This window comes from Chiloscyllium punctatum, chromosome 42, assembly GCF_047496795.1.
Source record: "Chiloscyllium punctatum isolate Juve2018m chromosome 42, sChiPun1.3, whole genome shotgun sequence".
Taxonomy (NCBI): Eukaryota; Metazoa; Chordata; class Chondrichthyes; order Orectolobiformes; family Hemiscylliidae; genus Chiloscyllium; species Chiloscyllium punctatum.
In genome coordinates this window covers 1,080,726-1,108,224 of record NC_092780.1, presented here as the reverse complement: position 1 = coordinate 1,108,224, position 27,499 = coordinate 1,080,726, and the positions used below count along the sequence as shown (strand labels likewise).

At 48.6% G+C, this 27,499-nt stretch overlaps 1 protein-coding gene across 2 annotated transcripts in view; it reads right to left on the bottom strand.

The window, feature by feature from the left end:
• The window catches only part of stard3 (StAR related lipid transfer domain containing 3), a 40,259-nt gene that overhangs the window by 9,216 nt on the left and 3,544 nt on the right, over nucleotides 1–27,499 (bottom strand). For both annotated transcript variants that reach the window (XM_072561161.1, XM_072561162.1), the window contains exons 2-10: nucleotides 19,227–19,471; nucleotides 13,365–13,442; nucleotides 13,191–13,268; nucleotides 11,888–11,944; nucleotides 10,573–10,690; nucleotides 9,674–9,772; nucleotides 9,222–9,277; nucleotides 6,845–6,937; nucleotides 5,887–5,949 (exon numbers count right to left, since the gene is read on the bottom strand). In XM_072561161.1, the coding sequence (XP_072417262.1) occupies nucleotides 5,887–5,949; nucleotides 6,845–6,937; nucleotides 9,222–9,277; nucleotides 9,674–9,772; nucleotides 10,573–10,690; nucleotides 11,888–11,944; nucleotides 13,191–13,268; nucleotides 13,365–13,442; nucleotides 19,227–19,421 (837 nt within the window). In that variant the 5' untranslated portion in view covers nucleotides 19,422–19,471. The remainder of the gene's footprint in view (nucleotides 1–5,886; nucleotides 5,950–6,844; nucleotides 6,938–9,221; nucleotides 9,278–9,673; nucleotides 9,773–10,572; nucleotides 10,691–11,887; nucleotides 11,945–13,190; nucleotides 13,269–13,364; nucleotides 13,443–19,226; nucleotides 19,472–27,499) is intronic.

The window sequence follows — 27,499 nt, the reverse complement described above, 5'->3', positions numbered from 1 at the left end:
TCCCCAAACACTCCCAGGAGATGGACAATTTTTTTTGTTAGATCAGAGTAAAGCTCACACTATATTGTCCTCTCAAACAATCCTGGGTACAGGGATAGCATGGGGTCAGACATGGATTAAAGCTACGTCTACTCTTTTGAATTGAAAGTAAAGTTTTCTCTCCCCTTTTAAACTGAAAATAAAGTGTCCTCTACTCGCTTAAACTGAAAACAGGAAAGGAAAAGAAAGGAAGCTGTGTAGCTCTGATATTTGAGGACATTAGAGAAGTTGGCTAAGGTATCTGGGAGCAAAGACTATGTAGTGGGACAATGAGGAACAGTGGAGGACTTTCAAAGCAATTTTTCACAGTGCTCAGCAAAGGTATATACCAGTGAAATGGAAGGACTTTAGAAAAAGGAATAATCAGCCATGGATGTCTATGGAAATAAAGGAGGGTATCAAAGTGAAAGCTAATTCATACAAAGTGGCAAAGATTAGTGGCAAAATGGAAAAATTGGAAAATTTTTAAAGGTCAACAGAAAACCATGAAAAAAGATATGAAGGAAGATAAGATAGATTATGAAACTAAACTAATTCAGAACGTAAAAACAACAAAACTTTCTTCAAATATATAGAACGAAAAAGAGTGATTAAGGTAAACATTGGCCATTTAGAGGATGAGAAATGAGGAAACGACCAAAGAATTGAACAGATAATTTGTGTTGTTCTTCACAAAGGAAGACATAAATAACATGCCAAAAATTAATGACAAGGAGGCTATGGAAGGTGAGGATCTATAAACGATTATCACTAAAAAGATAGTTTGGGCAAGCTAATGGACCTAAAGGTAGACAAGTCTCCTGGCCCTGATGGAATCATCCCAGGATGTTAAAAAAAGATGGCAGGAGAAATAGCAAATGCGCTTATGCTAATTTACCAAAATTCGCTGGACTCTGGGGCAGCTCCGGGATATTGAGAAACAGCAAATGTGACACCACTGTTTTAAAAAGGAGGTAGACAAAAAGTGGAGAAAATGTTTGAATCTATCGAGGAAGAAATAATGAGACATGTGGATAGCAATTGTCCCAACAGGCAGATGGAGCATGGATTGATTAATTAATTATTTACTGGAATTTTTTTGAGGACGTTATGAATGTGGTGGACAATGGGGATCTAGTGGATGCAATGTATCTAGATTTCTAGAAACCATTGGTCAAGGTGCTGCACAAAAGGCCGCTGCAGAAGATGAAGGTGCACGGCATTGCGGGTAATGTATCAGCACAGTAGAGGATTGGTTAACCAAATGAAAGCCAACAGTGGAGATAAATGGGTGTTTTTCTTGTTGGCAATCAGTGATTGGTAGTGTGCCTCAGGGATCAGTTTACAACTGCTTACAATATACAAAGATAAATTGGAGTTGGGGACCAAGTGTATTGCATCAAAGTTTGCAAATGACACTAAGATGAGTGGTAGAGTAAAGTGTGCAGAGGACACTAAGTCTGCAGAGGATATAGATAGGTTACGTGAGTGGGCAAAGGTTTGGCAGATGGAGTTCTGTTGGTAAACGTGAGGTCACCCATTTCGCTAGGAGTAACAGAAAATGGACTATTATTTAAATGGTGAAAAATTACAGCATGCTGTATATTGGGACCTGGGTGTCCTTCTGCATAAATCAAAAAAAGTTGCAGCAAGTAATTATCATAGTCATAGTCATAAAGATGTACAGCATGGAAGCAGACCCTTCAGTCCAACCAGTCCATGCCAACCAGATATCCCAACACAATCTAGTCCCACCTGCCAGCACCTGGCCCATTTTCCTCCAAACCCTTCCTGTTCATATACCCATCCAGCTGCCTTTTAAATGTTGCAATTGTACCAGTCTCCACCACTTCCTCTGGCAGCTCATTCCATACACGTACCACCCTCTGTGTGGAAAAAGTTGCCCCTTAGGTCTCTTTTATATCTTTCCCCTCTCACCCTAAACCTATGCCGTCTAGTTCTGGACTCCCTGACCCCAGGGAAAAGATTTTGTCTATTTATCCTATCCATGCCCCTCATAATTTTGTAAACCTCTATAAGGACACCTCTCAGCCTCTGACACTCCAGGGAATACAGCCCCAGCCTGTTAGACCTCTCCTTATCGCTCAAATCCTCGAATCCTGGCAACAACTTTGTAAATCGAATATTGTCCTTCATTGCTGGAGGGATGGAGTTTAAAAACAGGGAGGTTATGCTGCAGCTGTACAGGGAGCTGGTGAGGCCACACTTGAAGTACAGTGAACAGTTTTAAACTCCTTACTTGAGAAAGGATGTACTGGCACCAGATAGGGTGCAGAGGTGGTTCACTAGGTTGTTTCCAGAGTTGAGAAGGTTGGTTTATGAGGACAGATTGAGTAGACTGGGATTGGAATTTAGAAGAATGGGGGGGGGGGGGGATGGATCTTATAGAAATGTATAAAACTCTGAAGGGAATAGGTAAGTTAGAAGCAGGGAGGTTGTTTCCATTGCTGGGCGAAACCAGCACTAGGGGGCATAGCCTCAAAATAAAGGGGAGCAGATTTAGGACTGAGTAGAGGAGGAACTTCTTCACCCAAAGGGATGTGAATAGGTGGAATTCCCTGCCCAGTGGAAGCAGCTGAGGCTACCTTGCTGAATGTTTTTGAAGGCAAAGATAGACAGATTTTTGAACAGTAAAGGAATCAAAGGTTATGGTGAGTGGGCGGGTAAGTTGAGCTGAGCCAACAAGATGATCAGCCATGATCTTATTGAAAGGTGGAGTGGGCTCAAGGGGCCACATGGCCTACTCCTGCTCCTATTTCTTATGTTCTTATAAAGCTCCCTCTACACTTTCCTTATCAGACACACCTTGTGCAGGGATAGTATACAGTTAGATACTGAATAAAGCACTCTTACTCTTTTACACTGATAGTGAAGCTTCTTCTGCACCGTCCCCATCAAACACACCTAGGATATCTACAGCATGGGGTTCAATGGAGAGTAAAGTCACCTCTATTCTTTTCAACTGAAAGTAAAACTTTTTCAATCCTTTTAAATTGAAAGCAAGGTGTCCTCTACTTTTCTAAATTGAAAATAAAAAGGTCCTTCTACACCTTCCCATCAAAGACAGCCAGGAAAAGGATAGAATGGGGTTAATTACAGAGTAAGTTCCTTTTAAACCGTCCTCATCAAACACTCCTTGGATGGATGCAGCACAGGGTTCGATATAGAGTTTGTAAGAATAATCTGAGCCCTTGCAGAGTAGTCAGTTTAACTTCACTAGTGGAGGAAAGTTCTTGAAACAATTACTTAGGATCAAAACCACTGTGACTTTGAAAATGGGGCTTAATTAAAAAAAGACTATAGATTTGTCAAGTGAAAATTGCATTTAGCTAACTTGGGAGTTTTTTTTGGAGAGGAAATAGATCGAGTTGATGAGGGCAATACTGTCAATGTGTTGTATATGGGTTTCCAAATGGTGTTTGACACAGAACCACACAACAGATATGAAAACAGTTGTAGCTCGTGGAATGAATGTGACAGCAGCAACATGGACACAAAAGTGTTGAGATCCAGAGGAACGATTAATTTTTTTAGATTAGATTAGATTACTTAAAGTGTGGAAACACCCTTCGGCCCAACAAGTCCACACCGACCCGCCGAAGAGCAACCCACCCAGACCCATTCCCTCACATTTACCCCTGCACCTAACATGACGGACAATTTAGTGTTGGCAATTCACCTAACCTGCATATTTTTGGACTGTGTGAGGAAACCGGAGCACCCAGAGGAAACCCATGCAGACACGGGGAGAATGTGCAAACTCCACACAGGCAGTTGACTGAGGCGGGAATTGAACCCGGGTCTCTGGCGCTGTGAGGCAGCAGTGCTAACCACTGTGCCACCGTGCCGTATGTTTGGGCTCGAGGAACATCTGCAGCAGAGCTCCCCAGGAATCATTATCGAGACTCTTACTTTTTCATTAATATGTAATCTAGACCTATGTGTACAAAGGGCAAATTCAAAATTTGCAGATTTGGAAACACTGTAAACTGTGAGCAGCACTGGGTATATCTGCAGAAGGACACTGACAAGTTGGAGCAATGGGCAGATAAGTGGCAGATTAAGCTTTATAAAGAGACTGAGGGGTGATATATCTTCATAGAAAGAACACGGAAACAAACATGAAATAAAGAGGATTATCCTAAAAGGTGTGCAGAAGCAGAGATACTTGGATAAGTCACTGAAGTAGCAGGACAGATACAGTGTATGAAGAACAAAGCATACAATATCCGACTTTATGAAGAAGGTAAAAGATTACAGGAATAAGATTATGCTGATCTTCTATGAGATATTAGTTAGAACTCAGCTGGAGTATTGTGTACAGTTCTGGGTGCCTTATTGTAGGAAGTTAAAGATCATACAACACCAGGTTATAGTCCATCAGGACAACCACCTGATGATGTGCTTCGAAAGCTAGTGCCTCCAATTAAACCTGTTGGACTATAACCTGGTATTGTGTCATTTTTAACTTTGTCCACCCCAGTCCAACACCAGCACCTCCAAGGTATTGTAGGAAAGATGTGAATGCATTGCAGAGTGCCAAGATGTTTATGAGAATGATTTCAAAGATGAAGCTCCTCAGTTACGACTGTTTTCCAAAGAAAGAAGGTTAAGCAAAATCTGAAAGTAGTTTTCAAAGTCAAGAGGGAGTTGGACACAATGGATTGAGGGAAACTGCTCACTCATAAAAAGGATGAAAATGAGAGAGCACAAAAACAAGTGTGATAGGAGAATAAATCTTTTCACATTGCAAGTAGTTGGGTTACAGGAATGCATTGCCTACAAGTGCGGGGCACACAGATTCAATTAGGACAGCAAAGGATTTTTAAAATATAAATAATATGTAGGGTTTCAGGGAAAAGAGAGAAGAAAGGCACTGAGGCATAACGCTCATTCAGAGAGTCAGTACAGAAACAATAGGTGAACGGCCTCATAGTCAGATGTCCTTTACAGCATCCGCACTGGACGTTCCCAGCACAGCCTGGAGTTAGATATAAAACACCCTCTGATCTTTTAAACTGAAGGCAAAACTTCCTCCACATTGACCCCTTCAAATACTGTACTCCCAGGACTGGTACAGCATGGGGTTAGATGTAGAAAAAAACTCCCTCCACAATATCCTCATGAACAACTCCAGGGCAACTACAGTTTGGGTTTCGATACGCGTGAAACTCTGAGATTAGTACTTTCCCAGTGTCTCACCGTCCTGTCACTGAACTGAGTGAGAATTTTTCACCTCCACATCAGTCACCCTGTGGTTGTTCTGACCAATGTCCTCTCTTGTACTGGAAACCAAAACTATTAAGCAAATTCCACTGAAGACGTCCATCCAAGCAGCCATCTTTTTTAAGGTCACTGGATAATTCCAGCTGCAAATCCTGCATTGTAACTGCATGTTCAATCCACAGCTCTGCCTTAGAGTTACAACCTTCTGCACTATACTCAGTCAAACCACACTACCTCTCAAAATACTCCTCCCAGCTCAGTTTTAGAATGTTGATTTAACTCAAGGAGAGCATGTGAGAAAGTGGAGGTGATTGAGAGTGTCTGTGGAATGTGAGCAAGGAGGTGGAGGCTGCAGCGCCTTTCAAAGCAACTGTAGCAATAAATTCACTCATTGCTACAGCACGAAGATCAACTTTACAACTGCAGCCCAATGACAGATTTGGAACAAAATAACTTTCCTTATTAATTCTGCACACATGGAGTGGAGTCAATCTGTTCATACAGCGAAATGGAAGATGTTGCTGAATTGGTCATTTTGAATATTTTACGTTTAATAATTTTATTCGGGAGCAACGTCCTATCCTGAACCACATCACTGTGCTTCAACATCAATGTTCTTACCTTTAGAATAAAGCTCCTGCCATGATATGGGATTTCAAATGTGTAAACAACATCGTTGTATTCCTGTAACAGAGATTCCAGATCAGCAAGATTCTTTAAAACTCAGTACAATCCCACTGAAAGTGTTTGCAGAACTGGAGCCTCAATCAGGCTCCACACAATCTGCAAACTAAGGGATCAATCAGCAACCATTCTCTGACTGGGCTGTGGAGTCATTTGGACCAAGCCAGAAAAAGAGCTAAATACCGTATCAGCTTCCAGATTCGAATCCCGACCATCATCATCATGGAAGCTTCACCACCACAAAGCACAGAATTCATTAACATTCAGGATAATAGGTATTTGACAGTTAATAAGAGGCTGCGATCTAATCAAGATGTTCAGGTCAGTTCCTCACAGAACAATCAACAAAATCAACAAATGTGCTCCCTGATTTCTAAGCTTCATTCTTTAGGTGAACACAAGTTCCCTTTGGACCATTCGAGGTACCATATGAACTGGGCACACTTTCACCAACCCAATGGTGATCAAACCAGAAAAGCTCAGCTGGTGCTGTCTGGCATGTCTTGTGCTCAGGAAGTTGCAGCATGTCTGGAGAATCTAAGGGCAGAAGGGGCAGGAACATATTTAAACACAAACAATGGAAGAGTTCTAAATGTTTAAATCATTCCATTGCAAAATAAATTTTACAATTAACAGAGATCTTTTTATTTAGAACATCAGTATTCATGATTCTGCTGCAATTAGTAAATGAAGTTCACCTATTCTGCTGCTCAGGACAATGGTCTGCATTTTTACAGCCCAAAATACTACTTTGGAATCCTCAATCTTTTGTCAGCTACATCCAAGCATGCTCAACAAGTCTGTGAAAGATTAAACTACTGCTGTAAAACATACATCCCAGACCAAGAATGGGTACAGGAGATCATTCTGAGCAAGCTCACAACCATTTACTCACATTCGCTTTCTCAAACTTCCAGCACGCCTCCTGTCCCAGTATTTGTTCCATCACTTGCATTGCCTCTCGACCCTGACACACATACTCCTTCTCCTGCAGAAAGAAAAGAGTAGTCAGTTATTTTCTTGATGACAGTCAACCCATCATCTGCCCAGGAGAAAGTGAAGACTGCAGACGCTGGAGAGTCAGCATCTGCTCTCACCCTTTGGCCCAACTGGACAGTTTACCCTCATATACCTGGTCATTGAAGCACTCACCCAACTCAGTTTTTTTCTGGCCCTCTGATCTACAGGCACCCACTCATCTAATGTGCCTGTCATCCTCTGGCACAACTGGACAGTCACCTTCCTGCCCAACTGGTCAGTTAACCCATTCATCTGGTCAGCGAGTCCCTCATTCTCTTAGTCAGTCAGCCTCTGGCACAGCTGGTCAGTGATTCTGCTGGACAGTGTTTAATGATGGAGTGAGCCTGTATAATGCATTTCCAGCTGGTGAAGTGAATGTGGATTAATTACATCACCTTCAAAAAGGAGGTGCTCTGGGGCAGAAATCACATCCTGTAGAGAATAAGGCTGGAGATCATATTCAATCTGTGCGATCTCCTGGACTGGTGTCATCATCTGAGGAGTTGAAGTGGAATTCCATAGACTATCTCCCAGATTACTAGTCATCTTGTTTTATGCTTAGGAACTGCTTGGGATTCTCCTGCTCCTCGGATGCTGCCCAATCGGCTATGCTTTCCCAACTCCACACTTTGACTGCTTTGGAACATGGGAATAGAAGCAAGCCATTCAGCCCCTCGAGCCTACAGTCCCATTCAATAAGATCATGGCTAGTCTGTGGCCTAACTCCATATGCCTACTTCAGCCAATATCTCTTGATAACCTTGATTAATAAAATACTGTCTGTCTCAGATTTAAATGTAACCACTGAATGAGCATCAACTGCCATTTGAGGAAGAGCTCCAAACCACCACTACTCTCTGCATGTAGAAGTGCTTTCTAAATCACTCCTGAGTGGCCCGTTCCTAAGGCTTAGACCACGCCCACAGTTCTAGAATCTTCAACCAAAGGAAATAGTTGATCTTTATTCATCCTGTCTATCCCCGTTAATATTGTGAAGTTGGTTATATTATCCCTTTTCTTTCTAAATTCCAGAGAATAAAGGCTCCATCACTACCTATCGTTTACTCCTCTCCCACCCATCTTCTGCATATATACCAACCTTTTCCTAACTATAATAATTTCTGAGGAAAGGTCACCAAAACGTTAACTCTGCTTTTTCTTGACAGATGTTGTCAGACCTAAGTTTTCTCAGCAATTTTTGTTTTTGTTTCTGATTCCCAGCATCTGCAGTTCTTTTTTTTAGATGTAACATGTTGGGCTGGGGTGGGGAGGGGGTGGGAAGATGGGAAGGGAGTGAGAGGTGTTGTGGTTCTGTTCGTTGAGCTGGGAATTTGTGTTGCAGATGTTTCGTCCCCTGTCTAGGTGACATCCTCAGTGCTTGGAGCCTCCTGTGAAGCGCTTCTGTGATGTTTCCTCCGGCATTTATAGTGATTTGTATCTGCCGCTTCCGGTTGTCAGTTCCAGCTGTCCACTGCAGTGGCCAGTATATTGGGTCCAGGTCGATGTGCTTATTGATTGAATCTGTGGATGAGTGCCATGCCTCTAGGAATTCCCTGGCTGTTCTCTGTTTGGCTTGTCCTATAATAGTAGTGTTGTCCCTGTCAAGCTCATGTTGCTTGTCATCCGAGTGTGTGGCTACTAAGGATAGCTGGTTGTGTTGTTTCGTGGCTAATTGGTGAAACAACAAAACAACATGATCAGCTATCCTTAGTAGCCACACACTCAGATGACAAGCAACATAAGCTCGACTGGGACAACACTACTATTATAGGACAAGCCAAACAGAGAACAGCCAGGGAATTCCTAGAGGCATGGCACTCATCCAATGATTCAATCAATAAGCACATCGACCTGGACCCAATATACCGGCCACTGCAACAGACAGCTAGAACTGACAACCGGAAGCAGCAGATACAAATCACTATAAATGCCGGAGGAAAGATCACAGAAGCGCTTCACAGGAGGCTCCCAAGCACTGAGGATGTCACCTAGACAGGGGACGAAACATCTGCAACACAAATTCCCAGCTCGGCGAACAGAACCACAACAACGAGCACCCGAGCTACAAATCTTCTCCCAAACTTGGGAGTGAGAGGTCTTGGGAAGAGGGTGAAAAACTCACACAGTGTGAAGAAAAGCAATACTGAAATTCAGAAGCAGTACCACTCCCAACTGGCTCTCCCACCCACCATGAACTGCAGTTTATTATCTCCATTTAGAATTTGACTTACACATTTCGAATTAGCCCTTACCTGTGGTGTTACTGCTCTCCTTTCAGTACCTTCACCTTCAAACTCATCTTCAGAGCCTGTCAAGTGAAGCAGGTTTACAACAGGAATGCAAGAAAATACCAGCACAAAAGAAGGCCTGAAAGGCTTGCTTATTTTATACTCAAACACTCGATAAATAGGACAGAGGCTTTAGGTATCTGTGGCCTAATTCAGCACTAAGTTTAACATTTAGAAACTTGGCACCTTTTAGATGTATAGAGAACCCAAAGCAATGAAAACCCAGAGTCCCACTTGCTTTTCAGTTTCCACCATCAATCCATCTTTTGCCTTTGACCAACCCTCATCTCACCCTCTCACTGTTTCACTCGCCCCCAAAGTACCCAAGCACCTCTTTCCCATTATCCTTCTCCCACTTGCTCAGTGCTCCTTTGAAGGGCTGTTATTGAGTAAGAAACTGCCACTCAGTCAGGTACCTGCAAAGGACTCTGGAGGAGAATAGAATTGTCCCTCGGATACACCTCTGGGGTACAGAAGAGGGGAGTGCACAAATGCTGCGTGAGATGTCTGGTACACTGAAACAGACAGAGATAAATTACAATTACATCCACAAGAAGATCACAATTAACTGTAGTGACAAAGATATCTTAGTGGTCACATGCACAAAGTCTTGGCAAAGTAAAAATAAGACAATATAAAAATTAGAACTAATGTATAACTTTCACATGGGCACTATGAAATACTAGTTCTGGTGTCCTGGTTTAATTATCCTTCAGTTGGATACAATTAACCCCTAATTCCTATGTGCAAGGCCATGGGACATCACAGAAAACAACATTAAAACCTGTGACATTCACAGGTGACCTTACAGAAACATGGCAGCGAGTTTGGGCTGTTACATTGCCATAAAGATCATTTAATCAAGAAAAGATATATATCAAATAAACTGTAATCAGTGTGGCTAGTATCTACATAACGTTAAAGACAGGCATAAAAAGATACTGTAAGTGTACAGAAGTCATTATGTGATGTATACAGATGAGAAAAAAAACGTACAAACCACCAATCAGTGCCCTATCCCAAGATGATCCACAGAATGTTATATTGTTGAAATCATGCAGTATTGCCATTTAAGAAATAAAACTTGCATGTTTTATCAATTACATCATTTTGCTAATAATTTCAGGGAGCGTCTATTCAGTCAGATGATTCTGCCATAATCATTCATATCCAATTGTTATTCTCATTTTGATCAACAATTATTAGGGAATGATAGCAGACAGGATGTGTTTTAGACCGCAGTCAGTCAGAGAGAGGCAGAGCAAAGAAAGATCAATTTCATTTCAAATAAGAGGAAGACTGAACATCTACTCACATCGCTCATCTTCTGCCTCTTGAATTAATACTTTGAAATCAAGAAACCAGGTCTCCAGCCAAACGAGGACAAAGGAAACAATTGGGAGAACATAACCAAATGCACCCCTGGTCTGGAACTGTACAAAAAGTGGATCTATTAAAATGCCATCCTCACTCATACAGGAACAGCAGAGTGACAGTGTATTGCAGCACAATTAAACAGCCCATCTACTTGGTAATATTCAGCTCAGGAAGTTATATGTTACAGGCACACAAGCAACCAGACTCTCCACTAGCAACAAATCCAGAACTGTAGAAAAACTTCCTCCAACTAAGATTGCTTTGCTCTCTGATTTGCCACTGGAGTGTAACAAATAGGGTAACCGTTTAATCACTGGTCATTTACTTTGTTATGGATGTTAATTCCTGTTGCCCTTCATCTGCTCAGTGGCAGCAAGACCAGGGACTGGAGTAAGGAAATCCTGTGGCCTTGATCTCAGACATAAGCATGTTTGTGTCTCTTTGAGGCTGCACTGGACTAACAGTAAACAAGATGATGAGTTCACGAAGAGAAAGGCAATGATTGGTTCCTACGTTCTATGTTCAGTGCTTTCTTCCACAGTAGATAAAATGTACAGAAAGCACAGAGAATGACAAAAGTCACTGGCTCCACTCAGTACATCTGTTCATGTTGCAGAACTAAGGAGACTGTTCACTCACCCATTATGAATCTTATTGAGGTAGCAGCAGGTTTTCTCACTGTCTGTACTGATGACTGTGCAGAAACAATTTCCCCTCTGCACATTTAGTATCCCAACAGATAACCAATGACAGACCTCAAACCTTACCTCTCTTTCTTTCCATAGATACTACCTGACCTGATAAAGAACCTGCATCATTTTCTGTTTTGAATTCAGATTTCCAGCCTCTAGTGTATTTCGCTTTTGCCAAGACAACACCTGATTACCTTCAGGCAAAAGATCCAACACACGTGTTGGATCCTGACATTGAACAAATGGCCACAGAACCCCGAACTGTAGCAGGATGCTATGAGCAAAACCCAAGTTGTTCAAAACTTCACCACTTCCAAATGTTAATTTGTTTTTATGGGGCACGTCAGAAAGTGGATGGCATTCTAAAGAGGAATTCTCAGTGGTTTCCTTGAAAAATCCAAGTGCAGAGCAGGTTAGTGGAACATCAGACCTGACAGCAAGGGACTCTGGGAAATTCTGTTACAAACCAAAAGGGTAAAATCCATCCCCTAGGGAAGCAAATAGAGCACAAAGATCAAATGAAGCAAGAGAGGAATTATTGCAAAATTAAAGTCTCCCTACCTGAATTGAAAGAATGACTTTTACAATTAAAAAGCCACTGGTAATTAAAGTAGTGACCTGTAACAAAACACAAAAATCAATAACAGTGCTGATGAGAGAAATTTAGCCCATTAAAGCAGTACTGAGTTAACAATAAGCTACCAGTTAAATTTTCTTGCTGTGTGTCACAGTCATATCCCTCATACCCAGACTAACTCGAAGTCAGCAGGGGATTTTCCTGCCTGGACAGTGATTTCTGAAACCAACACATCCTTTTTCTTTACACAACCTTACAGCACCACCACAGGAGAGCTGTCAGCTTACAGCATCTGTGCCAGTTATTTGAAAAAGCTGTCTATATCATCTCACTCCTCCAGGTATGATTCCTGAATCAATCTGTTTAGAGATGTCATTACATACATGGCTGTGAAGCAGATGGGACTCGAACGTGGGCATTCTTGCTTCGAAGTAGGAACACTACCACTGTGCAACAAAGGTCTGATTTACCATTCCAACCTGGAACTAACTGAAGAACAACAGGAGCTCTGTTTATACATTATACATTATTAATTGCCCTCACTAAAAGTGCACCGGACTAATACAAAACAATTATTAATAATTAGTCATTAACAAGAATTTTTGATGTGCTAGACAATTACTGAACATTATTCTAATAGAACAGCCTCTATCTAGTCAGTGATAGTGTTGACTGTTGCCCTATTGACTGAAGTTAATGCAGCCTTCCCACACTCCCAAACTTTCTCCCCACATGAGGTTAACTAACTTAGATAAGGAATGGAATCTGGCACCTCAGTGCACTATCTCAGTAGTTAATCCATGAGGAGACCCGGCAGATACCCAAACTTTTGAATCAAACACATCAGTAAGCATCTGTTACAATACCAAGTCTGAAGTCAGTCAACAGAGAGGGAACAATGAGTCAGATGCTCAATGAAACTCTCATGGAAACTTGTTCTTTGGTTCAGGTCACACCTTGAAATGCAATTAAGAGGAGAAAGCGTGGGAATATGTAGGCCAATCTGTGTCTGTAGAGATTATACAGCAACAGATTAATAGTTTATGTATGTGCCCACAGACCAAGCTGATTAAAACATTCCTTAAAGTCGATTCAGACTGACCTCGTGTATTTTCAGTGATTTCTATTTTTATTTCAGCCTATGTGGAGTTGAGTGAGACATTCCCTTAATCTTTTGCTTCACTGTATGTTGTAAATAACATGAATAGATTCACAGCTCAGACTCCAAAACACCAGCTTTCACCGTCCCACCCCATATATGGGTACACAGAGGCAGTTATTCCTTACCGCAATCACCCACCAGTGACGGAGTCTCAGAAGGGCATAGGCAAGCAGCAATACCAGGAAGCGAAACACAGCCAGTGACTGCAGGAAGCAGAGGGACAAAGGTGAATAATTGTTCAAAGTGAGGCAGGGTAGAAGGGTCTAATTCTGGATGGATAGATAGAATACATTACTTACAAATATGTCAAAGAATGAGGTTCTGAAGTCATAACTTAATATTTCATCTTTTAGATTCTCTTTAATGCCACCATTTGTCTGAGAAACAAGAAACAAGAAATATATTAAAATTTCAGTATCAGTAACTATTTCCAAGAGAAATGCAGAGAGATCAGAAATTATATTATCGAAACTCCTCAGACATCTGCTCACTGAAAGTCTAAGGCTGACTGTTCAGGCTCCAGTTCACTCTCTGCGCCAGGAGACTAAGGAATCAGCTGATTATTCAGGTGACCAGTGGGATTAGATTCCCTACAGTATGGAAACAGGCTAACTAGTCCACACCGACCCTCTGAAGAGTAACCCACCCAGACCAATTCCCCTATCCTGTACTTACCCCTGACTTAATGCAGCTAACACTATGGGCAATTTAACATGACCAATTCACCTGACCTGCACATCTTTGGACCGTGGGAGGAAACTGGAGCACTTGAAGGAAACCCACGCAGACACGGGGAGAGTGTGCAAACTCCACACAGACAGTTGCCCGAGGGGGAAATCTAACCCGGGTCCCTGGTGCTGTAAGGCAGCAGTGCCAACCACTGAGCCATCGTGCCACCCTGTGAATGTGAGAATTGGATGGTTTTGAGGAAATGAACAGGAAAAGACATAGTAGATAAAAGTTAACTATTTTCACTGTTTGAAGATTCTAGAACCGGGGGGGGGGGGGCACAGTGTAAGAGTTAGGGCCAGGCCATTCAAAAATGTTATTAGAGAGCACTTCCACATGCAAAGAGTAGTGGAGGTCTGGAACTCTCTTCCTCAAACAGTAGTTGAAGCTAATTCAATGGTTGAATTTAAATCTGAGACAGACAAATCTTTATCAAGGGATATGGGCAAAAGGCATGGAGTCAGGCCACACATCAGCCATGATCTTATTGAATGGCAGAACAGGCTCAAAAGGCTAAATGACCTAGTCCTGTTCCTGTACAGATACTGACACTTGCTCCCAGCCCATTTGAATGTAAGTAGGTCACACAAGTTTCACTCAACCTAGCCAGGCACCAGAAAGATGTTCAAGCTAATTAAAAGTGGCTATGGAAGAAAAATGGAATATGAGCCTGCCAGAATAAACCTTCAAAAATCTTTCTTCAAAAGAATACATTTTAAAAACTCCAAACCTGAGCTCCTGCATAGACAATTAATCCTGAGATCTGAAATGAAACATTTTAAAGGGACATTTCTGTTGGCAGATTCTGCTCATTATTAGAAGGACAGAAGATGTTTTTTGTACAACTAAACCAGTTTCTTCAATTGCAACTTTAGCTTGGAAAGTTAAAAATCACACAACACCAGGTTATAGACCAATAGGTTTAATTGGAAGCACACTAGCTTTCGGAGTGACACTCCTCCATTGAAGGAGCGTTGCTCCGAAAGCTAGTGTGCTTCCAATTAAACCTGCTGGACTATAACCTGGTGTTGTGTGATTTTTAACTTTGTACACCCCAGTCCAACACCGGCATCTCCAAATCATTAGTTTGGAAAACATCTGTCTGTCATTTCCAAGACAAGATTCGTGATTGGTTAAAAAAAAAAGACAGCAGAGGAAACTACACCAAAGACATTTCCTGAAAGAACGTAAGGTTTTCAAAGCAACAAACCAACACAGCTTCAGCTGGAGAGTTTCAAGATGCAATCCAATCATTAATGTGCTCCTGTAGATATTAAAAGGCCTGGCATAAAAACTGACAGCATGTTAAAATTCCGTGCGAATCATGTAGCATCTATATCATCTGCAACTCGGATGGGAACAGCAGCATTTGTCGCATGTTTTGTGCTCATCACGTATAGGAGCCCAACTTTTGACTGATACTCCTTCACACTGGGTGGGCTGCCATTGGAAACTGGACTCTGTGCCATTAACTTGTATGACATAACACAGTCGAAAAGGAATGTGTGAGAGGAATGGAATTTCATTAAGAAAAAAATACAGGAGAAAAAAGTGGAGAGAGAAGGGAAAAAGAGACAGATATAAGACCAAAGAAAAGAGAGTTAGGCCATTCAGCCCATTGAATCTGCTCTGCCATTTGATCATGGCTGATATGTTTCTCAACCCCATTATCCTGCCTTCACCCCGTATCCCATGATCCCCTTAATAATCAAGAACCTAGCTATCTGTCTTAAATACACTTAATGGCTTGGCCTCCACAGCCCTCTGCAGCAATAAATTCCACAGATTAACTACCCTCTGGCTGAAGAAATTTCTCCTCATCTCCGTTCTAAAGGACCATCCCTTCACTCTGAGGCTGTGTCCTCAGCTCCTAGTCTCTCCTCCAACTGGAAACCTTCTTTTTCACATCCACTCTATCGAAGCCTATCGGTAATCTGTTAGTTTCAACCAGACCCCCAAATCATCCTCCTAAACTCCATCCAGTACAGTCCCAGTGTCTTCAACCACTCCTGATATGACAACCCTTTCATCCATGGGGTCATTCTTGTAAACCTCCTCTGAAAATAGTGCCTCTTTCCTTAGATACGGGGCCCAAAACTGCTGATAAACATTCCAAGTGCAATCTGACCAGAGCCTTATACATCCTCAGTAGTACATCTCTGCTCTTGTATGCTAGCTGTTTTGAAATGAATGGTAAATTGCATTTGCCTTCCTAGCTGCCAACTGAACCTATGTTCTAATGTTAAGAGAAAAACTGAACTGGGACTCCTAAGTTCCTCTATATTTCGGAGCGCTTAACATCACACATTTTCCACGTAATATTGCATCAACTTTTCTTTGCTCACTCACCTAGCCAATCTAAGTCCTTCTACACCCTCCTCAATGCTACTTATTCCTCTACCTACCTTTGAGTCTGCAAACTTAGCAACAAAGCCCTCAGTTCCTTCATCCAGAACATTAATGTATAACATGAATAGTGTGGTCCCAATACAGACCCTTGTGGAACTCCACTCGTCACCAACTGCCATCCTCTAAAAGATCCCTTTATACCTACTCTCTGCATTCTACCAGTCAGCCAATCCTCTGTCCATTCCAGTACATTGCCCCTAAAACTATGCGCTCTTATCTTATTTAGAAGCTTCCTGTGCAACATCCTGTCAAAGGCCTTATGGAAACCCAAATAGATCATGTCCACTGGCTCTCCTTTAAATGATTTGCTCAATATCCCGTCAAAGATTTCTAACAGATTTGTCAGGCATGATCTCCCAATGATGAAGCTGTGCTGACTATGCACTTCCAAGTACTCCACAATCTCATCCTTAATAACAAAACCTAAAATCTTACCAAGACCTGAGATCAGGCTAATGGCCTATAGTTTCCAGTCTTTTACCTCTCTCCCTTCTTAAGCAGGGATAATACATTAGTGATTTTCCAGTCCTCTGGGACCATCCCTGATTCCAGTGACTTTTTTAAAAATGATTTATCCACCTTTAGCACTTTCAGCTTCTGCAGCACCTTCTCCTTAGTGATGGCCACTACACTTGTCTCTGACCCCAAATCTCTAAAAGTTCTGGTATGCTGTTGGTGTCTTCCACTGTGAAAACTGATGCAAAGTACCTATTCAGTTCCTCCACCCATTATTACTTCTCCAGCCTCATTTTCCAGCAGTCTGATGTCCACTCGTACCTCTCTCTCACATTTTACATATCTAAAGCCATACAGCACCAGGTGCAGCCTATGGCCATACTAGTCTGAATGTGGGCGGCACGGTGGCACAGTGGTTAGCACTGCTGCCTCACAGCGCCAGAGACCAGGGTTCAATTCCTGCCTCAGGCGATTGACTGTGTGGAGTTTGCACGTTCTCCCAGTGTCTGCGTGGGTTTCCTCCGGGTGCTCCGGTTTCCTCCCACAGTCCAAAAATGTGCAGGTTAGGTGAATTGGCCATGCTAAATTGCCCATAGTGTTAGGTGAAGGGGTAAATGTAGGGGAATGGGTCTGGATGGGTTGCGCGCTGGTGTGGACTTGTTGGGCCGAAGGGCCTGTTTGCACACTGTAAGTAATCTAATCTAATCTGATCTAAGCACAGAAATAGGCTATTTGGTCCAACTGGTCTACAGTGACCATGTTCTCAAACTAAACTAGTCCCAACTGCCTGCATTTGGCCTATATCCCGCCAAAACTTTCCTAATCATGTACCTATCTAAATATCTTCTAAATGTTGTAACTGTACTTGCATCTAAAACTTCCACTGGTAGTTCATTCCACACAGGAATGAGTAGTGTAAAAATGAATAAATCTGTAAAAACATTGCCTTTCATGTCCTTTTAAAATAATTCTCCTCCCTCTTGCAATCTTCTTTTGTATTGTTAGCTACCTTACTGTCATATTTCATCTTGTCAGTCCTTTTTTTATTAGTTATCTTCTGCTGGTTTTTAGCCTTCCGACTAATCTTCACAACATTGTATTTTTTTCTTTGCTTTGAAGCTGTCCCTGATTTTGCTCGTCAGCCAGGGAGCAGTGAGTGATTAAAAACTAGCTCATATTAATGAAATTGATGACAGATTACTGTGCACGGAAGGTAAAAGAAAAAGTGTTAAATTCTTGATCACCAAGATCTTTAATATTAACCTGTTGCCACCTTCTGGTCCATGTATAAAACACATAAGTATGAAGCCAGCTAATCTTGACTAGTAAGACAACCAATCCCAAGTTGCAAATACATGGACAAACCAAGGAGGAGGTACTTTAATGTAGCCCAGCTCAAGAGCTCCTTTAACAATTCTATTTAGACTGGACATAATGGGGTAAGATTATTTCACAACATACATTGTTGTGGGCGGCACGGTGGCACAGTGGTTAGCACTGCTGCCTCACAGCGCCAGAGACCCGGGTTCAATTCCCACCTCAGGCGACTCTCTGTGTGGAGTTTGCACATTCTCCCCGTGTCTGCGTGGGTTTCCTCCGGGTGCTCCGGTTTCCTCCCACACTCCAAAGATGTGCAGGTCAGGTGAATTGGCCATGCTAAATTGCCCGTAGTGTTAGGTAAGGGGTAGATGTAGATGTAGATGTAGGGGTATGGGTGGGTTACGCTTCGGCGGGGCGGTGTGGACATGTTGGGCCGAAGGGCCTGTTTCCACACTGTAAGTAATCTAATCTAATCTAATCTAACATTGTCAGTACCAAGGGTTTTGCTAATTTTTAGAGAAGTTATTTTGTTCTTGGTTCTCCCCACAGCTGCTGTGTGACTGCAAGACTTAAATGGCTCTCCATTTCTCACTCTTAACCACTAAACCATTGACAGTAGTGACATCATGGTTCAGATCTGCAACAGTCAATAGGACCACAACTTTGTTTACTACCATAGCACTAGCTCAAATAGGTTCTGGCTTATAAACCTTATATGAACAGTTTATGTAATGAATTATTACCCTCCTGAATAAACCCTGACTCTGTAGGGTGGCATGGTGGCACAGTGGAGAGTGGCACAGTGGTTAGCACTGCTGCCTCACAGCGCCAGAGACCTGGGTTCAATTCCCGCCTCAGGCGACTCTCTGTGTGGAGTTTGCACATTGTCCCATGTCTGCGTGGGTTTCCTCCGTGTGCTCCGGTTTCCTCCCACAGTCCAAAAAAAATGTGCAGGTTTGGTGAATTAGGTGTAAGGGAATGGGTCTGGGTGGGTTGCTCTTTGGAGGGTCGGTGTGGACTTGTTGGGCTGAAGGGCCTGTTTCCATAGTGTAAGCAATCTAATCTAATCTGTACAGTTACAGCATAGATTAATTTACACTGAAGTTGTTTTAAATATAGAAAGCTTTCTGAATTGTATTCATATACACTGCTGATAATTTTAGACTGAGAACATCAAATAAAACAAGTGTCTGAAAACAATAGTGTTCCCAATTCTGTTCCTGTTTCTGTGAAGACGAAAAACTCACATTTAACTCGATTATCCACAAGAGTGAAACAAACAGCAGGTCAAAGGTTACAAACAGGCAGAAAGTCCTGCGAACGTCAGAAATTGCTTTCTTTTCATCAAGTGACTGACATCGTGCCGGCAGTCCAGGCTGGCTCAGAGACTGGGATGTATTGATCGAAGCAATGGTTGGGAGACGCTGCTCAAGTCGTTCCATCCTGGTTCCTCCTTGCTATCAGACATCAGGTCCCTGAGTGAAAAATAACTCTGCAGAGCAAACAAAAGCCATGAGGACATAAGAGATCCACACTGAGAGGGAACATTGAGTCATTCTGATCCTGCCCACACAATGCTTCCTTCAATTGTTCAATCAAACTGCTGTGGAAAATCATTGCTTAACTTTAACCCCTGTCTTCAGTCAGTGTTCACTATTTGCACAGACATGGTCCCAGCTCATTCAAGGCTCTGAACCTGCCTGGTTTACACTCATTGTACTTCAGAACCATGTCATTAGCTGAAACAATTTCATAGTTTATTTTAACAAAAAAACAAGTATTTTAAGAATACAAGTATTGGTATAATACTTCAGTTAACACAAGCAGTAAAGTGTGTTCAACCAAATTATAACACCTCATCTAAGTAAATATGCTGAAATTTGATTGGAACATGTTCTGTGTATTGACCAAACAGGCCTCCAGTTTTATTTCACAGAATTATGTGCTCACACATAGAAACTGGAATAATGCCAATTTTCTGTGTACTATTTGCACAATCTATTGCAAGGACGTTAATACACAAGACAAGATTAGCAAAGAAATTGAGAATGGATGTCGACTGTCATTGTCAGGTTTCTGACAAACTGGGACTGAAATTAACCAGTTACTGCTGACAATCTCACAAGTCCGAAAGCTGTGGACAGCCTGGCCTGTGCTGCAGTGCTAGTAGACACTCAGGATTGGCACAGGATGATGCCACACACATGGGTTCCTTACAGTGACCATTTTAGGAACGTAACCACTGTTAGCAGCTCCTCATTGCAATGACATCTGAGGGGCCAACACACTGAGTCTAGAGTCTGGAGTTAAACACACAAGCAAATAGTCAAAAGTATGGTGCTGGAAAAACACAGCAGGTCACGCAGCACCTGAGGAGCAGGATAATCGATATTTTGGGCTAAAAACCTTCATCATGAATGGTGAAGCCTTTCCTCACACAAGCAGAGAGCCTGGCACCAGTGCCTGTGTCTGTGGACTGCCTGCTCTTGACTCTAGCACAGTTCAGCTCAGATTCTCACACAGATTCCAACTGAAGTTCCAGCCATCCTGTTTCAAATCTACCCAAAGCTACACATACCTCTAAAAGGTGTAACACTCCTCAGACAGCTGCACCTTTTGCATCCACACTCAATGCCATGCACCACCAAATGCACACAATCAACTTTCCCCACCACCAGCACCACTTCAAACTGTGCTGAACCCTGGTTCTATTTCATTCTTCATCGCATTTGACACTTCAACCAGAAATATTTTCTCCTATCGCAAGCTTCAAAAATCCTCAGATAACAACATCCCTTTTGATTCTCCCTCCCCTCCCCTTCAACTCCATTCCTGCTTCTAATCCAAACCTTTGCTATGTATTCACTAAAGACTCTGATCATCTCCTCTCTGAGCCACAGAGTAATTAGTGCTCGGCAAAGGACTTAAGTTTTCCTCCTTTATGCCCCCACCTCAATGTATTTCAAACATGATATGACATTGAATTCTTCAGTCACCTTTACCTCCATTCCTATTCCTTTGGACAGGAGCACTCTCCCCATCACACAGACCCTTCACCCATCTCCAATGCTTCCCCCTCCAGCACGGCCCCTATCTCTGGCCTCTTCACTGGGAACTGTCAACGTGACATCAGTTGCCTTTATTTCTCTGCTCCCCTCCCTCACCCTGTCGCCCTTTGAACTTACTGCACTCTAGTCTCTCTTGTTATCAAAACCTCTGATAAGGATGGTGCTGTTGTGGGCTTCTATCTGGCAGAGGCTGAGTGCCAGCTCCCCCAGACCAAGACCCCACCAGTGAACATCACACTGCCAGTTCCAGGACTGTCACTTACCTAATTTCCTCTGGAGATCTCCCCTCCACAGCTTCCCACCACATAGTCCCCCAAAACCCACAGAGCCCACTTCTAAAACAAAGAACTGCACATGCTGCAGATCTGAAACAACAGAAGTGTTGGAGAAACTCATCCGGTCTGGCAGTATATGTGGGAAGAGAGCAGAGTTAACATTCTGAGTCACAACTCATCAGATACTAAAGCAGTCCATGTCGAAATTCAACAAAACCTGGACAGGTTTAGGATGACCATGTGGCAAATAATATTCATGCTACACTAGTGCAGGCAATAACCATTCAGACAAGAGAGAACCTAACCTTTACTCATTGACGTTCAATGGTATTTCCAACTTTGAATTCCCACAATCAACATGCTGAAGTTAATCATTGGCCAAAAACTGAAGGAACCTCACAAACACTACCTGGATGGGGCCTCTCTAGTAACACACAAGAAGCTTGACACATTCCAAGACAAAGCAGCCCATTTGACTGGCACCACTACCACATTTACTCCTGCCACCACCAACATTCAGTGGCAGCAGAGTGTACCACCTACAAGATCCACTGCAGAAATTTACCAAGGCTTCTTAGAAAGCATCTTCCAAACACACGACCACTTCCATTTAGAAGGACAAGAGCAGCAGATAATGGGAACACTACCAGCTGCAATTTCTCCGACAAACCACTCACTACCCTGACTTGGAAACATGCCACTGTTCCTTCACTGTTGCTGGCTCAAAATCCTGGCTCAAAGTCCCCAACAGCATTGCCAATGTATCCACGCCGAATGGACTGCAGTGGTTCAAGAAGGCAGTTGATTACCACTTCCTCAACTTCCTGAATAAAAAACAAATTTTGTTCCACCTCCCTCATTTTCAACAACATAAAAAAAAAATTTTCATTTTGAAAAAAAAAGTAATATTCGATTGGGGGAAGAGTTGGGGGGGGTGGGGGGAAGGGTGGGGGCAGGAAAAGAGTGGGGGGGATGAGTGGGGGGGGGAGAGAGATGAGTGGGGGGGGAGAGAGATGAGTGGGGGGGGAGAGATGAGTGGGGGGGAGATGAGTGGGGTGGAGGGGGGGATGAGTGGGGTGGAGGGGGGGATGAGTGGGGTGGAGGGGGGGATGAGTGGGGTGGAGGGGGGGATGAGTGGGGTGGAGGGGGGGATGAGTGGGGTGGAGGGGGGGATGAGTGGGGTGGAGGGGGGGATAGTGGGGTGGAGGGGGGGATGAGTGGGGTGGAGGGGGGGATGAGTGGGGTGGAGGGGGGGATGAGTGGGGTGGAGGGGGGGATGAGTGGGGTGGAGGGGGGGATGAGTGGGGTGGAGGGGGGGATGAGTGGGGTGGAGGGGGGGATGAGTGGGGTGGAGGGGGGGATGAGTGGGGTGGAGGGGGGATGAGTGGGGTGGAGGGGGGGATGAGTGGGGTGGAGGGGGGGATGAGTGGGGTGGAGGGGGGGATGAGTGGGGTGGAGGGGGGGATGAGTGGGGTGGAGGGGGGGATGAGTGGGGTGGAGGGGGGATGAGTGGGGTGGAGGGGGGGATGAGTGGGGTGGAGGGGGGGATGAGTGGGGTGGAGGGGGGGATGAGTGGGGTGGAGGGGGGGATGAGTGGGGTGGAGGGGGGGATGAGTGGGGTGGAGGGGGGGATGAGTGGGGTGGAGGGGGGGATGAGTGGGGTGGAGGGGGGGATGAGTGGGGTGGAGGGGGGGATGAGTGGGGTGGAGGGGGGGATGAGTGGGGTGGAGGGGGGGATGAGTGGGGTGGAGGGGGGGATGAGTGGGGTGGAGGGGGGGATGAGTGGGGTGGAGGGGGGGATGAGTGGGGTGGAGGGGGGGATGAGTGGGGTGGAGGGGGGGATGAGTGGGGTGGAGGGGGGGATGAGTGGGGTGGAGGGGGGGGATGAGTGGGGTGGAGGGGGGGATGAGTGGGGTGGAGGGGGGGATGAGTGGGGTGGAGGGGGGGATGAGTGGGGTGGAGGGGGGGATGAGTGGGGTGGAGGGGGGGATGAGTGGGGTGGAGGGGGGATGAGTGGGGTGGAGGGGGGGATGAGTGGGGTGGAGGGGGGGATGAGTGGGGTGGAGGGGGGGGATGATTGGGGTGGAGGGGGGGATGAGTGGGGTGGAGGGGGGGATGAGTGGGGTGGAGGGGGGGATGAGTGGGGTGGAGGGGGGGATGAGTGGGGTGGAGGGGGGGATGAGTGGGGTGGAGGGGGGGATGAGTGGGGTGGAGGGGGGGATGAGTGGGGTGGAGGGGGGGATGAGTGGGGTGGAGGGGGGGATGAGTGGGGTGGAGGGGGGGATGAGTGGGGTGGAGGGGGGGATGAGTGGGGTGGAGGGGGGGATGAGTGGGGTGGAGGGGGGGATGAGTGGGGTGGAGGGGGGGATGAGTGGGGTGGAGGGGGGGATGAGTGGGGTGGAGGGGGGGATGAGTGGGGTGGAGGGGGAGATGAGTGGGGTGGAGGGGGGGATGAGTGGGGTGGAGGGGGGGATGAGTGGGGTGGAGGGGGGGATGAGTGGGGTGGAGGGGGGGATGAGTGGGGTGGAGGGGGGGATGAGTGGGGTGGAGGGGGGGATGAGTGGGGTGGAGGGGGGGATGAGTGGGGTGGAGGGGGGGATGAGTGGGGTGGAGGGGGGGATGAGTGGGGTGGAGGGGGGATGAGTGGGGTGGAGGGGGGGATGAGTGGGGTGGAGGGGGGGATGAGTGGGGTGGAGGGGGGGATGAGTGGGGTGGAGGGGGGGATGAGTGGGGTGGAGGGGGGGATGAGTGGGGTGGAGGGGGGGATGAGTGGGGTGGAGGGGGGGATGAGTGGGGTGGAGGGGGGGATGAGTGGGGTGGAGGGGGGGATGAGTGGGGTGGAGGGGGGGATGAGTGGGGTGGAGGGGGGGATGAGTGGGGTGGAGGGGGGGGAAGGGGGTGGAGGGGGGGGAGGGGGTGGAGGGGGGGAGAAGGGGGGTGGAGGGGGGGAGAAGGGGGTGGAGGGGGGGGAAGGGGGTGAAGGGAGAGGGGGGAGGAGGGGGGAGGGGGGGAGGAGGGGGGAGGGGGGGACGGGGGGACGGGGGGAAGGGGGGAGGGGGGGGAGGGGGGGAGGGGGGGAGGGGGGGAGAGGGGGAGAGGGGGAGAGGGGGAGAGGGGGGAGGAAGAGGTGGGAGGGGGGGGAAGAGGTGGGAGGGGGGGGAAGAGGTGGGGGAGGGGGGGAAGAGGTGGGGGGAGGTGGGGGGAGGGGGGGAAGAGGTGGGGGGAGGGGGGGAAGAGGTGGGGGGTGGGGGGGAAGAGGTGGGGGGAGGGGGGGGAAGAGGTGGGGGGAGGGGGGGAAGAGGTGGGGGGAGGGGGGGGAAGAGGTGGGGGGAGGGGGGGGAAGAGGTGGGGGGAGGGGGGGGAAGAGGTGGGGGGAGGGGGGGAAGAGGTGGGGGGAGGGGGGGGAAGAGGTGGGGGGAGGGGGGGGAAGAGTGGGGGGAGGAGGGGGGAGAAGAGTGGGGGAGAGTGGGGGGAGGAGGGGGGAGGAGGGGGGAGAGAGTGGGGGAAGAGTGGGGGGAAGAGTGGGGGAGGAGGGGGAAGAGTGGGGGGAGGAGGGGGAGTGTGGGGGAGGAGGGGGAAGAGTGGGGGGAGGAGGGGGAAGAGTGGGGGGAGGAGGGGGAAGAGTGGGGGGAGGAGGGGGAAGAGTGGGGGGAGGAGGGGGAAGAGTGGGGGGAGGAGGGGGAAGAGTGGGGGGGAGGAGGGGGGGGAAGAGTGGGGGGGAGGGTGGGGGGGAAGAGTGGGGGGAGGGTGGGGGGAAGAGTGGGGGAGGGGGGGAGAGTGGGGGGAGGGGGGGGAAGAGTGGGGGAGGGGGGGGAGAGTGGGGGGTGGGGGGGGGAAGAGTGGGGGGAGGGGGGGGGAGAGTGGGGGGAGGGGGGGGGAGAGTGGGGGGAGGGGGGGGGAAGAGTGGGGGGAGGGGGGGGAAGAGTGGGGGGAGGGGGGGGAAGAGTGGGGGGGAGGGGGGGAAGAGTGGGGGGGAGGGGGGGTAGAGTGGGGGGGAGGGGGGGAAGAGTGGGGGGGAGGGGGGGGAAGAGTGGGGGGAGGGGGGGAAGAGTGGGGGGAGAGTGGGGGGAGGGGGGGAAGAGTGGGGGGAGGGGGGGAAGAGTGGGGGGAGGGGGGAAGAGGTGGGGGGGAGGGGGGGGGGAAGGGGGGGGGAGAGGGGGGGAAGAGGGGGGGGGAAGAGGGGGGGGAAGAGGGGGGGGAGAGGGGGGGGAAGAGGGGGGGGAAGAGGGGGGGAAGAGGGGGGGGAGGGGGGGGAGGGGGGGGAAGGGGGGGGAAGAGGGGGGGGAGGGGGGGGGAGGGGGGGGGAGGGGGGGGGAGGGGGGGGGAGGGGGGGGGAGGGGGGGGGAGGGGGGGGGAGGGGGGGGGGGGGAGGGGGGGGAAGAGGTGGGGGGAGGGGGGGAAGAGGTGGGGGGAGGGGGGGAGAGGTGGGGGGAGGGGGGGAAGAGGTGGGGGGGGGGGGGGGAAGAGGTGGGGGGAGGGGGGGAAGAGTGGGGGGAGGGGGGGGGGAAGAGTGGGGGGGAGGGGGGGGGAAGAGTGGGGGGAAGAGGGGGGGGAAGAGGGGGGGGAAGAGGGGGGGGAAGTGGGGGGGGAAGAGGGGGGGGAAGAGGGGGGGGAAGAGGGGGGGGAAGAGGGGGGGAAGAGGGGGGGGGAAGAGGGGGGGAAGAGGGGGGGGGAAGAGGGGGGGGAAGAGGGGGGGGAGAGGGGGGGGAGAGGGGGGGGAAGAGGGGGGGGGAAGAGGGGGGGGAAGAGGGGGGGGAAGAGGGGGGGGAAGAGGGGGGGGAAGAGGGGGGGAAGAGGGGGGGGAGAGGGGGGGGAAGTGGGGGGGGGGAGTGTGGGGGGAAGAGTGGGGGGAAGAGTGGGGGGAAGAGTGGGGGGAAGAGTGGGGGGAAGAGTGGGGGGAAGAGTGGGGGGAAGAGTGGGGTGGGGGGGGGATGAGTGGGGGTGGAGGGGGGGGATGAGTGGGGTGGAGGGGGGGATGAGTGGGGTGGAGGGGGGGATGGTGGGGTGGAGGGGGGGATGAGTGGGGTGGAGGGGGGGTGAGTGGGGTGGAGGGGGGGATGAGTGGGGTGGAGGGGGGGTGGTGGGGTGGAGGGGGGGTGAGTGGGGTGGTGGGGGGGGTGGTGGGGTGGTGGGGGGGTTGAGTGGGGTGGTGGGGGGGGAGGGGGTGGGGGGGGTGGGGGGTGAGGGGGTGGGGGGGGAGGGGGGGGAGGGGGGGGGGAGGGGGGGAGGGGGTGGGGGGGAGGGGGGGGTGGAGGTGGGAGGGGGGGAAGAGGTGGGAGGGGGGGGAGGGTGGGGGAGGGGGGGGAGGGTGGGTGAGGGGGGGAAGAGGTGGGGGGGGGGGGGAAGAGGTGGGGGGAGGGGGGGAGAGGTGGGGGGAGGGGGGGAAGAGGTGGGGGGAGTGGGGGGAGTGGTGGGGGGAGGGGGGGGAGGTGGGGGGAGGGGGGGAAGAGGTGGGGGGAGGGGGGGGGAAGAGGTGGGGGAGGGGGGGGAGAGGTGGGGGGTGGGGGGGAGAGGTGGGGGGAGGGGGGGAAGAGTGGGGGGTGGAGGGGGGGGGGTGGGGGGGGAGTGTGGGGGAGGGGGGGGAGGAGGGGGGGGAGTGGGGGGAAGAGTGGGGGGGAGGGGGGGAGAGTGGGGGGAGGGGGGGAAGAGTGGGGGGAGGGGGGGAAGAGTGGGGGGAGGGGGGGGAAGGTGGGGGGTGGGGGGAAGAGTGGGGGGGGAGGGGGATGAGTGGGGGAGGGGGGGAGAGTGGGGGGAGGGGGGGGAAGAGTGGGGGGAGGGGGGGGAGAGTGGGGGGAGGGGGGGGAAGAGTGGGGGAGGGGGGGGAAGAGTGGGGGAGGGGGGGGAGGGGGGGAAGAGTGGGGGGGAGGGGGGGGAAGTGGGGGGGGGGGGGAAGAGTGGGGGGAGGGGGGGGAAGAGTGGGGGGAGGGGGGGGGAAGAGTGGGGGGAGGGGGGGAAGAGTGGGGGGTGGGGGGGGGGAAGAGTGGGGGGAGGGGGGGGGAGAGTGGGGGAGGGGGGGGAAGAGTGGGGGGAGGGGGGGGGAAGAGTGGGGGGAGGGGGGGAAGAGTGGGGGGAGTGGGGGGGAAGAGTGGGGGGTGGGGGGGATGAGTGGGGGGAGGGGGGGAAGAGTGGGGGGAGGGGGGAAGTGTGGGGGGAGGGGGGAAGAGTGGGGGGTGGGGG